This window comes from Vanessa tameamea, chromosome 6, assembly GCF_037043105.1.
Source record: "Vanessa tameamea isolate UH-Manoa-2023 chromosome 6, ilVanTame1 primary haplotype, whole genome shotgun sequence".
Lineage (NCBI taxonomy): Eukaryota > Metazoa > Arthropoda > Insecta > Lepidoptera > Nymphalidae > Vanessa > Vanessa tameamea.
The window spans coordinates 2,471,977-2,488,629 of NC_087314.1; the positions used below are offsets into that span (position 1 = coordinate 2,471,977).

At 31.9% G+C, this 16,653-nt stretch overlaps 1 protein-coding gene across 1 annotated transcript in view; it reads left to right on the plus strand.

Moving 5' to 3' along the window:
* Nucleotides 1-16,114, plus strand: part of LOC113393282 (cardioacceleratory peptide receptor-like) — a 49,847-nt gene extending 33,733 nt beyond the window's left edge. Inside the window, exons 4-10 of the mRNA XM_026630091.2 lie at nt 883-976; nt 3,895-3,990; nt 9,309-9,512; nt 11,941-12,042; nt 14,457-14,637; nt 15,072-15,216; nt 15,763-16,114. Of these exons, the coding sequence (XP_026485876.1) occupies nt 883-976; nt 3,895-3,990; nt 9,309-9,512; nt 11,941-12,042; nt 14,457-14,637; nt 15,072-15,216; nt 15,763-15,852 (912 nt within the window). The 3' untranslated portion in view covers nt 15,853-16,114. The remainder of the gene's footprint in view (nt 1-882; nt 977-3,894; nt 3,991-9,308; nt 9,513-11,940; nt 12,043-14,456; nt 14,638-15,071; nt 15,217-15,762) is intronic.
* Nucleotides 16,115-16,653: the final 539 nt, after the last annotated feature.

Genomic DNA, 16,653 nt, shown 5'->3' on the forward strand with positions numbered 1-16,653 from the left:
ATTTCCAAATTTTCTATACTTGACCTGTTTACGTTTTATTATATGAAAAGGCCTATTGATAGTTTTATCGTCTTGTTGTTTTATGATTGCATAAAAGTGTGTAAATAACAAAAGTATTCTGTGGCTCATAATATTAGCTACATAATACTAGCTGTTCCCGCGGGTTTGCCCGCGTGGAAATCAGTTTGTGACTATAAGAGTACGCACACGTTTACGCGCACGCGTCTGGTTTGATTTCCAAATAAATATATTACTACTGAAATAAAATATATGTTAATTTTTAATCAAGTACATTTCTATTGGTGAAAAGATTTTTTTAAATCGGTTCTGTAGTTTCAATGAAACAAACAAACAAATCCTATATATTTATAACATAAGCATATATATAGAGATGATTCTATTATGACGGAGGTATTTTTTTATATTTCTTGTTTTATGACTAAACATTAAATTTATTTATTATTATTATTATTATATATTCTCAGTTTTTATTGCCATTCTCTGTTTATTCTTGGGATATTTATTTGGGATAGGCGCGTTTTTTAATGATTTGACGTTTGTTACCTGTTGTTATTTATTAAATAGCGATTCATTTTATTACATGTTTTTAGTGACGACAAAACTATCATTTTTAAATTACGAAAAGTTTTTGTCCTTATTTATTTTAGTGATTTCTAAAGAGGAATGCTATTTATAAAAAAAAGGTTTTATATAATTCAACAAAACCTACGTAGGTATCACATATTAGAATATGTAACGGTACCTACCCGGGTAGCCGGTAGGCTAATGATTAATTAATTGTTGCGTATCGGATTTAAGTTTGTGCATGCAGTATATCGCCGATATATATATTTTTAAACCTAATTCATGTATTTGTTTTAGGCTGTGGTGATGTATGCATCGACATACGTGCTGGTAGCCCTCAGCATAGACCGGTGCGATGCCATCACGAACCCCATGAATTTCTCCGGCAGTTGTGAGTATTGAATATATTTTCTTTACTTATTTAAAACTTTATAATTTACAAGAAAAGAAACATTGCGTTCAAAGGTGAAACAGCTTTATCTACACAATATTTACTTTTGAAAGGTAAGTTTAAACCATAATTTCGTTATGGAAAGAAGCTAGAAATTTAACCTTGAATATTAAATAAATTACGCGAGACACGAATGCCAAGGAACTTTTAAGCTCTCTTAATTTACCGACAGGGAAAGATCGCCTAGAGGCGTTTTCAATTGATCAATCAGCTGTGGCTGGACCTAATTCTCTTAAAATTGTATTTTTATTAAAAACAAGAATCCTCAATTATATTTTTATTGCGATGCCGATATAATGTTATAGCAGCAATACATTTTTTTTAAACATATTCGACTCAAAATTAGATATTATGCGCCCCAATATTCTAGTTCTGCAGGGCTTTTCTATCAAACTCGAAAGACACCGCAGAACACGATGCGACATCAAATATAAAATTTATAAGGTTTTAATTATACCTACGTGCAGCATAATATTCTATCAACGTAAATCAATGTAATAAAGAGTGAGATCATTCATAATAAGCCGTTTTTTTAAATATTGATTACATTTTTTAAACTAATTTTTAAAATAAATAATATTCTTCCAATTTTTTGTTTTTTCATTACTTCGGGTCTGATTGGTGCAGAGTACAAAGATGTTTATTCGTCTTAAAGCAAGCAAGGCGCTTAATTATAAATAAGTTTCGTTGACGATGTCAGAGAGCGTATTTAAAACGAAATTGTTATTTATAAAATGTCCGCAGTCTATTATAAATTGCATTCAATATTACAGAGTTAATTTACGTAACAAAGGAAATTTTCATTTGTTGTTGAAATGTTTACAAGTATATTGCCTGTCTTAATTGTTTTTATTTATAAACACAGCCCTTAGGAATGCATATGGCATGTATTGTTGCTTGCAAATATCTTAAAAATATAGCTACAATATTGTTCAAGATTAAAATACTAGTAATAATAGATGTATGCATTATAATTAGAATATTTATACATATTATAGTAATTATGTGTTATATATCCTCTCCTGGAAGTCAACAAATATCAGCTCCAGCCTTTCGTATCATTTGTAACTGTGTTTAATAATAAAACTTATTTATTAATGATCTTTTAACAATAGATTTGAATTTATGAATCGACAAAGTAAAAAATATCTGCGGAATTTAATTATACAAAACAATGCGGGTCCAAGAAGAATTTATTGACTTTGTGGAGATAAGAGTATCCTTATATCTCGTGTTCATACAATAATTATCACTGATTCCAACAAAATGTATGTTACTGTTAATATATATACCATTGTTGTTAAAATATCAAAAACATATTATATATTTTTTTACTTTGATTTATTTTGTCACGACAATAAAGTAAATATTCAAAATAAAATTAATTAAATATTAATTAAAAAAAACTACACATAAATATTAAATGTCTGACGGTATTTCTCTGAATAGAGATAATAATGCCTTGTGATATTATAAAAAAATACACACATCAAAGATACGCGTTGTCGTGGCTGTCTGAAGCTTCTTGACTAAATGTACAGATGTTTTTTTAGGTAACTAAGTGTGGTATACGGATTCTCGTCGAAAATGTTTCGTTTTAATTATATTTAATAATGCTTAGTTCCATATACACACTTATATTGATGAATAGAATGACTAATGAATTTCTTACAGATTGTTTTTTAGTGTTTAAATTTAAATTCCATTCTTGTACAATTACGATCTATTTTATGTGTAATAAATTATATTTTACATTTCGCATTTGAATTTAGAATATATTTTATAAATTTAAGCCCTAAAGTAAATTCTTGAACATGACAGAACTAACACAATTAAGGCTAGGCTTGGATAACTTTTAGTTTACACAAAGTCAAATAACTCCACGAATAGTTTTAAGATATTTAACATACTGTATAAATTAATATACATATGAATATAACCTAAATAGATTACATATTACATAAATATATCTAGAGAAATATTTATATAACTGGATCCAATGGAAGTGTTAAAGATTTGAGTCTCCTTAATATTAAAAAATATATACGTAAGTCAATAAATGTTTCACAACAGAAGGAATAAATAAAAAAGCATATTAGGAAAAATATGTGTGTGTGTGCACCAAACACAACATTTTTTGAGTGTCTGAAAACTTTACTCGAAGGAAGAAACTTTTATTCAGAGACGCGTAAGTCAAAAAACATGATGTATGAATCTAAAGGTTGTGGTTCACTATACAGAACGGTATCTTATACAGAATGCTGTTAAATAATGCATAATATTTTATCTAAATATTTACAATTATTATGTACTTAATAAATAGAACATACATTTCCTGTAGATATTAGTTATTTGACAATTAAATTTTTTACGTTATATTAATAAGATGATATTTTGCATCCAAACAGTTTTAAAAAATATATATTCTAATTTAACAAGTTACAATTATAATTAAAATTAATATGTCTGAGCAGAGGCGTATGCTCTAAATTAATGTTGTTCTCTTCAGGACATACGATCCCAAAGTATGAAATGATACAATAACCGATATTCTGCTAATCAAGCATTAACTTCTATCGTCTTCGTGCTTTGAGCTAACTTAACTACATACAGATGCAACTATTATTCTTATTTATATAATATAAGGAGTAAAGCATGATATATAATTATTAAAGATTGTCGCTAATATGTTAATCGGCAGTCCTTAATTTCCAAATATATTATTATTATTTGAAAAATCAACTCAATCGTATTTAAAAATAAAAGCGTTAAGTTAGTTACAACCTTTATATTATTTAAACAGAAAAAGTGTATGGAGTGGATTTACTGTGGGTACTTAACTTTTTTTTTTTTTATAGGGAACCGTGCAAGGGGTCTCATCGTGTCAGCCTGGCTTATTAGTATAGTGTTCTCCATTCCGCTTCTCATACTATACGAAGTGAAGGAAGTACAAGGTGAGTAATCGATTATTCTTAGCTATCTGGGTAGGTACGACTCATTATATTTATACTGCCGAACAGTAATACTTAGTATTGCTGTGCTGTGTGTGTGCGATTTGAAGGGTGAGTGAGTCTGTGTAGCTACGTGCGCAAGGGACGTAACGTCTTAGCTTTCAAGGCTGGTGGCACATTGGTGATACCCGTATGATTAATACTTACTAATAGGTATTTGTCTTCTTAGTTGGAAACGACAATTTTTTTTTTATTCATACCTAGAAATTTTTGAATGTCTGTAGATCAGTATTTATGGTTACAATTGACGTGGTTTACAGTATCTGTGTCTCAAAATGAGGCTATGTTTTCAATAAAACATCAAAACATTTTGTTAACTGCGGATATTAATCGTTTTTGTGTTAAACTGAACTAAATTTACGTAATTATTAATTAATTGTAATATTTTATCAACGGCGAACTTCGAGCAGAGACTTGTGAACTTGTGTGTGCGAACTACCCACTTTCTAATAAATGATAATATATAAATAAATATTGTTATAAAACAATCACCACAGAGCCGTTAGATTTCTATCCGCCTGTACAGTGTAGACTGTTCGACGTAAGTCTTAATGCACATCCCACGTATTTTGTCAAGGGTTAAAAATAAGTATTATATTATTAAATTAATTTTCGTCAGCGCATTCGCTCGCATATTAGGTTAGGTTAGGTATAAAAATGTATCCTTTGTAATTCCTTGGGGTTCAAGCTTACTTCATTTTAAATTTCATGAATCGTCTTAGTCGAGAAAGCGTAACAGACAGACGGACAGACAGAGTTACTTTCGCATTTATAATAAGTAAAGAAGTATAGATATAGCGAAATATTGTTTAGCTGGTACGTTACGTTAAGAATTTAAGACAATACAAATCAATAAAAAAAGTTTAAATAAGGAATATAGACCGTATATTTTCTTTAAAAACTTCTGGTCTAAATAAAAAATGTGATCAGTAATTTTTCAAATGCTTAAAATTAATATGTTATTTATTTTGATAAAGATTAATGCACTGTGACAACTACAATCTATCCTCCCGACTAAGTCTTCGTATATTTTTCCATTTATTAAGACATACATTTATTTATTTGACTTAGTCGAGATAGATATATCATACCGTCCCGGATTTTTCTTTAGACATTTTGAAAGTCTATAAATCTTACGAGCAAAGTTTTCGTGTATCTTATATGTTTTGGCAAATAAGTATTTTATCAAAAAGACCAGATCGACGGTTTTCTTTTCGACGTTGACGTAATAATAACGTAACAAAGCCTTGAAATTGCCGCGTTATATGATAACATAATATACTGAATTACATATATAATTACTACTATTAGTTATCAACGACTCTGGCGCAGAATTAATGGGTCTGTTATTAAGATTGATGGCCAGTGATTTATTTAGTAGTTAGTATTTCGAGTTTGAATTTAAATAATCAATTAACCCATTTATTCTCATGTGATGCATGGATAGACAGAATATATTAACGGTGTGTTAATTATAACATACTTGATGTTATTAATATTTTACAATTAATATAAATGATTGGATGTTATGTTCACACCATTGAGATGAATCTTAATATAATTGTTCTATATATGTTGGCGAAAGATTTTAGTTACAAGAATGTAAGATTTCTTCTTTATATTTCCTTCGATATAATAATAAAAACTTGAAATATATTGATGATACTATAGCCCGAGATGGCCCAGTGGTTAGAACGCGTGCATCTTAACCGATGATTTCGGGTTCAAACCCAGGCAGGCACCACTGAATTTACATGTGCTTAATTTGTTTATAATTCATATCGTGCTCGGCGGTGAAGGAAAACATCGTGAGGAAACCTGCATGTGTCTAATTTCAACGAAATTCTGCCACATGTGTATTCCACCAACCCGCATTGGAGCAGCGTGGTACCATACCTTCATACCTCCATACCTTCTCCTCAACGGGAGAGGAGGCCTTAGCCCAGTAGTGGGAAATTTACAGGCTGATTATGTTATGTATAGCCCTAGGGCTACATTGTGCTGTGTATTGTCAATATATTTCAAGTAAACAAGCATTTATGTATACAACAACTGCGATACGCTACAAAATGATTGTAAAAAACTGCATTGTGACAGTCAAGGACCTTAATCCCTTAATTTAAAATTATGTATAAAATATTCTTCTTTTCAATTTAAATTCTCTTAAGGTACAGCAACTCTTAAGGTTCAGCACTTACCACTAAAGTTTTAAAGCTGTCCCAAACTACTGCTAGGTCTTATGTTGGCGTTTTTGTATTAAGTAAATTTAAAGTTGTTATCGTGTATTATCAAATAGAGTAGTCTACTCTCTATTTAAAAATTCGCGCTGCAAAAACATCCACGATACACACGCGATGTGATGTATTACGAATTTAAGCCGCGTAAATAATATTTACACTGGAATTACTCGCCAACACATTTCAGGGAATTAATTCTTTGGCATTTGTATAATAATAATTTATGCAATGTTTAAGTTTCGTTTGTTAAAAAGTTTTGTAAATCACAGATTAAAATAGAGTCTTACAGATCTAACAAAACACTTTTTATTTATTATAATGCTTTATGACACAATTAAATTTCATTGTACAGTGATGGACTAAACGCTTTTGCATCAATTACCAGCCAACTGCTAAACTTATAAGAAAGGTTGTTAATGACTTCTATGATTAAATAGATTTTCATTGATGACAAATTAATGTCTCGTTAAAATTTTAACTGTTTATACAATATCATAAAATTCACGCTTGTCATGTCAATATTCTAAATTTAAAGCGAAACCGGGAAATATATTTAAGTAATAAGAATAAGAAGGTCGAAAGTCTTAGCATTCCGTGAATTCACCGCGCAGGGCCGGGTGCATTGTGTAGTAGAGGGAGGAATTCCGAGCAGTTCCAGGAACTTGCAAATAGGGTTAGTGATTGAGTGAGCCATTGTATTGTGCAACGACGCTCAGCTTCACCGTTCGTGTTGCCTTCCTGTCTAGTTAAATTCGGTAGGAACCTGTTAATACAGCTTTAGATATTTGTTGAAAAATAAAACTAACTGCAGTTCTCGATAAGCCTTGCTTTTAGTTGGTTATTGAAATATTTTACTGGTAAACCTCTCGTTCTTACTTTCACTGTATATAAATCAACCAAATAACCATTTTGGTTAGCTCATGAATTCGTTTTTTTTTTTTTTAATTAGATAGGCGAACAGCGGTAATTTTAATCTTTCCATACATTTCCAATGCGTCACCGACTTCGGGAACTAAGTTTTTATATCCCATGTGCCTGTATTTAGTTTTCAGAAATATTCATTTCTCACGTTTATATACTGAAATCTTTTCCGAAAATTTTACTACTATAAATTATCAAAGAACTTATACAGGTTTGCAAATATTATCCATCTGTATGTCTCTACATGTGTACAATACTATATGCTATATGCGTCCGTACTCTATATCGTAGTGATAGTAAATATTTTGAATGAATGTTGGGAGGTATTATGAGATGGCCCAGTGGTTAGAACGTGTGCATCTTAACCGATGATTTCGGGTTCAAACCCAGGCAGGCACCACTGAATTTACATGTGCTTAATTTGTTTATAATTCATCTCGTGCTCGGCGGTGAAGGAAAACATCGTGAGGAAACCTGCATGTGTCTAATTTCAACGAAATTCTGCCACATGTGTATTCCACCAACCCGCATTGGAGCAGCGTGGTGGAATATGCTCCATACCTTCTCCTCAACGGGAGAGTAGGCCTTAGCCCAGCAGTGGGAAATTTACAGGCTGATTATGTTTATGTTATTATAAAAGTAATGAGACGTAGAGTCGAATTTAAATTGAAAAGTGTTTGTTAGTTAGTAATTCACATATTTCAATAAAATGAAATTTAATCAACCTTATATACTAAAGAATTCGACGTTAGTAGCTTGGATTTATTATCATTTATGTGTTCATTTTAAATACAAAGACAAACTTTAATGATAGGTTCTGAAATTATTGATATATAAAGAGAGTTTTAGTGGAAATTAATTCTTATTAATACTAATTTATAATATTATTATTATATAACCCTATGAAAAAAAAATAACAAAATAAATTTATTTTAAAAAGAGGCATTCAAAGTATATAAATTTAAACGCATTTAACAAAACGTTAGCAAACGCTTATCTCAAACTAAAGATTGTTGATAATCTTCAATTCCCCAGATGTCAGACGAGACAGCAGTAATAAAGAGCACTTGAAATAATTTTGAAAAGGTCATTCACCTTTAACATTTTCAGTCGTACCTGAAACGTCTCTTGGGAATTTAAATAAATTTTCATCCAGTCTTTATAATGATTACAATGATCAATAAAATGTAAGAAGTATTTGGCAAATTTTTTTGGCCCTTTGGTTTTTGACAACGGTTTTATTTTTAATTTCGTTGAATATTTATATCAAATTCATACTTATTTCTTAATTATATTTAAAAATATGATGTTAGGTGAAAACATTAAATATATCATCTGAGCGGAATATTTTGTTTTGCAAGTCAAACGGTGAAAATTACTGTTGGCTAAAAAGTACTTATTATGCAGGTTACTTTAACAAGAAAAATACAAGTACCAGCGTTATCATACTAAATATCCAACTATACGTTCAATGTGAATGCATGAAAATAGCTCAGTTGTATAAAAAAAAAAACATTCCAAAAACAAGTTTTAATTTATTTCGTATACTAAAACATCGTAGCTGCGAGATTGTATTGTCAAAGTTGTATAGCGCCAGAAGTGTATGCATATGTTATAGCATACAAGTGTACGACATACTTTGAGCTCAATGAAACTGGTTAAAAAAACCAATAGCAATTTTCAACCCCAGCATAAAAAAAAAACAATTTAAAGTAAGACTGCTGGGCTAAGGCCTTTTGAGGAGAAATCCTTCGCGCAGAAGAAATTTAATCAGCTTATTTCATCATGCTACTCCAATGCGAGTTTGTAGATTTTCGCCCGATACATACTAATATTCTTGTGAAGTTTTCTTTCACCAAGGAGTACGAGAAAATAAACACAAATTCGGTGGTTGTAGCCTGAAGTTGAAATCCACCCACACTTACTTCCATTTGAAGTTAAATAAAATGATTTTTGAAAGAAAATTTAATAACTATTATTATATAGAAAATACTTTCCGGTATAAGAATATTGAACTCGTTGGGCATCTAGTAAGGATTTCTTCTGATTTTTCATCCTATATATAAAACCCTACAATCAAGGTATATGTTTGCTATTTTGCAGGTCAGCTACAATGCTGGATAGAATTAGGCACAGCTCGACGCTGGCAGATCTGGATGACTCTGGTGTCAGTCATGATCTTCGTACTACCGGCGCTTGCTATCGCCGCTTGTTATGCCGTTATTGTCCTGACTATTTGGACGAAAAGCAAGGCTGTGGTCATGAGTCCACCTATCAACTCCAGAAGAACAAAAACTTTAAGAAATGGTAAGTGTTTGCAATTATTAGTAAAACCTAGGATTTGGTGGGGCCAGAGAGGTGTTGAATGAAGGTCTCCTTCTGCGGGAGTGTCATGTCACAGAAAGAGGTCGCGTAACAGGAGAATGCATCCGTTGACCGTCGGAGAAAACCGGGAAATTGACATCTACGCATTATGCGCACTTCCCTTCGCCTTGAGCACCGAAGGGACACTGAGATTGGATTACTTAAAATATGCAATGTTTTTTTAAAAATTGACATATTTTTTTAATTAGGCACGGTGCCAATTCTTAAAATAATGTTTCATTTAATGTTACAAATTTGAGCGGAAATATTAATACCGATTGATATCAAGACGTTGTCAAACAGAAACATGAAACGACACAACTGCGCTTTTGTTAAAACAGGAAACAGACAACCATCTGATAGATTGCTAATGACCGAATCTGTGTTTTTTGTTACGAATTTGAACGATGACAAATTCAAAAGTATATACAGTACATACAGTTTTCGTGATCAATTCTTGCACGGCGATCTTTCTTAAAGGAGACTAGAGAATTATACAAAAGACTTTATAGTACGAGAATGTGCAAGTTGCAGTGTCGATTGTCGTAAGATAAATTTAGTCCATAGGAATGACTATCCAATAAAACGGAAGAAATGGCAGTTTTATGGACCTTCTAAGATATGAGCATATAATACAGCAATTTATTAAACTCAGGAGCTTTCACTCGGCAGAATAACCCAACACTAGATTTGAACAGAAAAAAGAGTACTGAGTTGCTGGCCGGTTCTTCACGATATAATTTGCATTCCAAACCGGTGGTAGCTTCACATAATATAGTTTGTTAATGACGATTCAAAAGTGCTTGTAAAAGCCTACTCGAATAAAGTATATTTTGATTTCATGCTGTACAAGCTGCGAGAACTCGTAGGCGATTATATAATAGCATAAATGTACTACATACCTTATATATTAAAGATTATCTTGTATATAGTATGCGGTCACGTCAAGCGATTAGACATCATAACGACACCAATCAACAGCTTACGACGATAGTCTCAAATTGAATCAGCTGGTCGTGAATTAGATTTATCGTAAGAACACATTGAACATATTCAATTATATATTTATGTATAATGTGTATTTATTGTATGTACTTATTTTTCTTTATTAGTTTATTTTCTCCCCATTATGTTTGCCTGAAAGAGATTCCGTCTTAGCGATAAGGTCGCCTCTTGTACATCTTGAACAAGAAGCGGCCTTATCTGTATTTTATTTTTATTTTATTGTATTTTATTCTATTGTATACGCTCATTAGTTCATTCTATTATTTTGTTTAATTGTGGTCGTTTTATTTTACTTTTTAATATAGATAAGAAAACAATATATATACATATATATATATATATTATGAGTTATCAGCATGTGAATTATGTGAAAAAGTAGCCTTTGTCTTTTCCCGGGACTCAAACAATCAACTCACTAATTTTTTATTTAAATTAGTTCAGCAGATTAAGCGTTAGCGAGTTACTTTCGCATCTAATTTAGTTCTAGAAGGCCTTTTTTTATTAAATCAACTATATCATTGAGAATTGTGTACAATTACTGTATTTATTTTGAGTTGACATCTGCTTCATAAACATAACTTAGCGATAACTCTCCTTGGATAGGCTTTTTGTTTAATTCTAATGTGATTGGATGCGCTTAAAATAAAAATCCTCAATCAAAAATATATTTCATTCGAGTGAACTCTTACTACAACTTTTCTATCATCATTATACATATATACATACATATATATAGTCTTTTTTAGTAATTATATATTGTTTAATTTATAATTCCTGTATGAAAACTTTTTAGTATCTAAATATCAAGAATAATACGTTTATTATTGATATTTTTTTTATGTTAAACTTCAATTGGTGCGTTATGAAAAAAATTTAAAATGAAGTCTTATGATACGCGCACACAGGGTGACTTGCTCACAAGACCGTCGTTAAGTAACAAGTTGCTGGAAATATTATGTAGACAACGTCTAATTTATCTTATTTTACAATGTTTATAGAACTACAAATGTATATTGTGATTATTTAAATTTTTTTTCGAAAAAAGAAGAAAATCATTTATCATAAAACTAATTATTATTTAATTTTTAATAAAAATATTAATATTATTATTTTATTGTAATTAATTATTTACGTGCAATTAAGACATTTTTATCAAAGCCGAAGCTTCTTACACGAATACATAATTACACGCGCATTTTTTTAAATATGAGTTATATATTTATTCATTGTTAAATATAAAATAATCTACAACATTTTATTGACATCCATGGATGAGATATTTCACCCCAGGATTGCATAATTACGCACCATTCTCATTTTAAATAAAACGTACTTTTTAAAATTTCTTTTTAACTTTTTTTTTCAGGGCAAGTGGAATGCGACCCCGATTCCAGACGCGCCAGTTCGCGTGGCTTAATACCCAGAGCTAAAATCAAAAGCGTCAAAATGACTTTTGTAATTGTTTTCGGTGAGTGACTTAAAATAATACAATTCACGATGGCCTGCTGACCGATTTTGACCATATCGTACATTATCAAGAGAGATTAGCTAACAGTGAAGGATACAAAATCGTATATTCTATTTCTTCACTGACCTTATCCAGTCGGACGGAAAATCGAATATGATCGGAAGAGTTAAGGTGCCTTAACAAAGATTTCACAAGCTTTCTGATTACTAAATATGTTTAACAGACCCCTTGAAGAAATATTTATTACGATAAAATATCATAACTGCCTGGTCAACAATCTCCTCTCTTCTCTGATGAAGTTTTGCGGCTCATTCCCTACTCTCACCGCTGATCACGTTAAGCAGAATTGAAAAACATGACGATTATGTTCAGTGGCGCTAGAGTGGGTTCGAACCTGGGTCGGTTAAGATTCACGTATTAATCCACTGAGTTATACCGGTTATTAAAATAATAACAAAACAAAAAAATATTTATGTTACGCGTCTTGTTTAACAAGACGCGTACATTATATTTCAACACGACGCGATGTAACATAAAAGCTTCATAATTGATAAATTGTTATTAACCGACAAACGGACATGCGATATTTTCCCATCACCAGCATGAGATTAAACGAAGCGCCTCATGGACTACATATATTTAAAAATAAAAATGACCGCCCTCTATTCAGTTCAAGATCAAATACATACATATTTATAGATCACGATGTTTTCGACTTCCTGACATGTTACATTACGCATCTGTTGTTTTGATAACACATATTTTTACGATTTTCTTACAAGTTTTTACGGTTTTCTCTGGCCATTGATACCGACGGACGCCTACGTTCCCGAAAAAAGTTCCCAGTTAATATAATTATATTCATTAGCGTATTTTATTCTAATAATTATTATGTCGCTTTTTGTGTTTCCGTGGCTCAGTTTTTCTGTTAATTATTCTAATAATTTTTCATACCCTTCTTTTCAAATTATTTATTGATATTAATAAAAACCTGTGTGTAGCTGAGTATTAGTTATATATTTTCGTTTGCAAATGGATTTTATTAATCAATTAGCTCAAATTATGCAAATGCGGACAGACATAAAGCAAAATGGTACTTTCCGATCAATCTACTTCATGGTAGGGCTTTGTGCAAGCCTGTTTAGGTACCACCCACTCATCTTATATACTACCGCCAAGCATCAATGCTTAGTATTGTTGTGTTTAAGTTTGAAGGGTGAGTTAGCCAATATAACTGCAGACCCCAGAGACGTATCATCACAGTAAGGAATGGCAGAAGTGTCAACTTACTGTCAGATTTTTGCCATCCTCCTACCGATGCGATAACTATACTGAACTAACAAATCAATATCCAGTTCAATCCAGTTTCATAACGCTAAACGTGTATATAAATAATTAAGCTCAAAGTCATCGGTGCACGAATATCCACGTGTTTCGAATGCATTTCAGTCACATGCGCTATCATTAAATTTCATAGGGAATCTTGGAAAATTATACAAAGAAGTTCGGAGACCTTAGTAGTAAAATATATATTGAATGCTTGGAAAACTAACTGAATTTTTAGTAACGATGTTGTTATTTATTTTATAAATACATTACGTATAAAGATATCCTATATGTTTGTGTCTCATAGTGCTGTATATGTACAATATTTATATGTATGTATAGAAAAAAAACAATAAACGCCCGTCGTTTTCTTAGAAACTGACGAAGTTAATAAGAAAAGTTGTAACGTTAGGTTCATTTAAACGTAACAAGAAAAGTTGAAGATGAGAGCGAGAACAAAGATATTAAACACATGCTGTAATTAAATGTCATTCATTTATTTCATTTTAATTGAAGTAATTAATATAAATCCATTGCTCAACACAAGGTTTGTAAATTTCCTTTAACTATCATTTAAGAATCTTTAGATTTTAATTCAAATTAATGTATCAATAAAGGCGGTCACGAGGGACATAACATCTTATTTATCGAGGTTGGTGGTGCAATGGGTGGTAGTGATCACTTGCCATTAAGTGATCCGTGTGAGCCGAGATGGCCCAGCGGTTAGAACGCGTGCATCTTAACCGATGATTTCGGGTTCAAACCCAGGCAGGCACCACTGAATATTCATGTGCTTAATTTGTGTTTATAATTCATCTCGTGGTCGGCGGTGAAGGAAAATATCTTGACGAAACCTGCATGTGTCTAATATCAACGAAATTCTGCCACATGTGTATTCCACCAACCCGCATTGGAGCAGCGTGGTGGAATACGCTCCAAACCTTCTCCTCAAAGGGAGAGGAGGCCTTAGCCCAGCAGTGGGAAATTTACAGGCTGCTAATGTAAAAAAAAGTGATCCGAACAAAGTGATAGTAACAAAACTTTTGATTGTTCTAAAAGTTAATTATATTATATTTTTTTATTTTCAGTGTTCGTCCTATGCTGGTCTCCATACATAGTGTTCGATCTCTTGCAAGTATACAATCAGATACCGTTGACGCAAACGAACCTTGCCATCGCCACTCTCATACAAAGTCTCGCGCCGCTCAATTCTGCAGCAAATCCCTTGATATGCTGCATGTTCTCGCCACACATTTACTCAAGTTTAAGGTGAGTTACTTTATTGTAGTATTAAAATATTTGTACCGTCAACAAAACATATTACAGTGATATGAGTTACATGAATTATTGTCTTTATTAATAATAATAATTAGTATAACGTATGTGATTTATTATATGTAAGTAACGGAACAATTTATTTAGGGGAAATATAATTAATTATTGTAAGTGATTGGTATATCAGCTCAATGGCACTGGCAATTTGATAATATTTTGATTTCCAAAATTGTCTTGATTTGATATTTTATGTCATCTCTGTTAGGGTTAAGTTTGTGTTAACATGAAAAGAGTAACTTCATGTCTAAGGCAGGCTTTGCTTGGAAGAATTGACATGTCGAACCGTATGGGAAGTTTTTAATACGACATATATTTATGAACTACTATGATGTTCTGGATTTTCATGAAGGAAATTTCAAATGTTTCAGACGAGTACCGCCCTATCGCTGGCTCTGGTGTGGACGTCGTCGGAGGCGGCACGTACGCGGAACTGTGCGCTCGCGTTCTGATTCCACCGCTAACTCCGACTTACTGAGTTCCACCCACGCGAGACGGTCGCATTCCGTCGCCACTGTAAGTAAACATGTCAGCATGTTAAACATGGACTAAATTCATTTCAAGTTTTTATAGCATTCCATAGCATCCATATCTTACGTAATGCAGACCCATTGTCACAGCCCGTCACAACTACGGACAATGGTACACCTGCGTGGGACACGATTGCAGTTCTTGTTGTTATAATCTTATTTTTTCTCTTTATTGTCAATTCTTTGTTTATATTAAGTAATGTTTTTCTTTTATCTACTTTTCGGTCTATATATTATGTCTTAAATAAACCTTTTTATTATTCATATCTATTGTTGAGTCGATATATATATTTATATATATATTATAAAGAGTTGTTTGCAAAATTGTGTCATATCTTGTGTTTTTTTTTAAATTTAATTTACAACATCCACGGGCTCACAGTTGTCCGTGCCTTTTTTTACATTTTACTTTTATACATTTTTATATTTTTACTGAACATCAGCAGATCTTCGCTGGATTTCGAGCTTGTCGTCTTCTTGACATTTGTTGTGTTATATGTTATTGTTTTGATAAATGTGATTGTATTTTCAGATACTAAACCGCACCCGTAGTAGCAGCATAACGCGAGCGCAGGAACAACGCCGCACCCAGCTACTAGTGCTGTTGCCGCCACGAGACTGACGTCGACCCGCCGCGCTAGCTCGCGACGTTATGCTTTAACGAATATTATTATGTATACGCTTAATGATACCCAAATTAAGCATAGTGATTGGTTAGTATTAATAAGCGTAAATTGTTTTATTAATAGTATATGTTAACAATATATTGGTAAATTATATATTATTTTCCGAATTTAATCATATGTCAGATCGTATTTATTTAACACGCGAAACTATCAACGTAATCACATTTAAAATTTTATTGTGACAGTATCTGGCAAAAATGTTAAAGATTTAAATACCGTGAAAAAGAAGGCTATCAAAATCGTGATGCTTTCTAATCTAAATAGACGTGTTGATCATACCTTCGGCTCATCTTTCTGTTATTTCATTAGCATTGCAATAACACTTTGAATTAAGGGTAAGTTTTCGTCCTTGTATTATTAATTTATCGTAATGGGATTATGAATTGCTGTTCTAGATGGTATTCCGTTAGTCTGCACTAATACGAATTTGGTGTTTCAAATCAAACGGATCTTGTTAAGGCTCTGGTCCGCTCTTGGTCGAGCGTTACGGTCAACGACACCGTTAATATTGTTATCAATATCTAAATTTTGTATATAATTATTATAAATACGAAAATTTAATATTATTGCCATTTCAGCTACGCCATACGAATATTTATATAGATGTTATATTATTAGAGTTAGTTATCCCTGCGTTGTATTCGACAAGAGATTTGCCCTTTTTGGTTACGTTTCAGTCAATTGCTTTATCAAAAATTCTGAACTAGCAAATCTGAATTCTAAGTTTAAAATAGTAG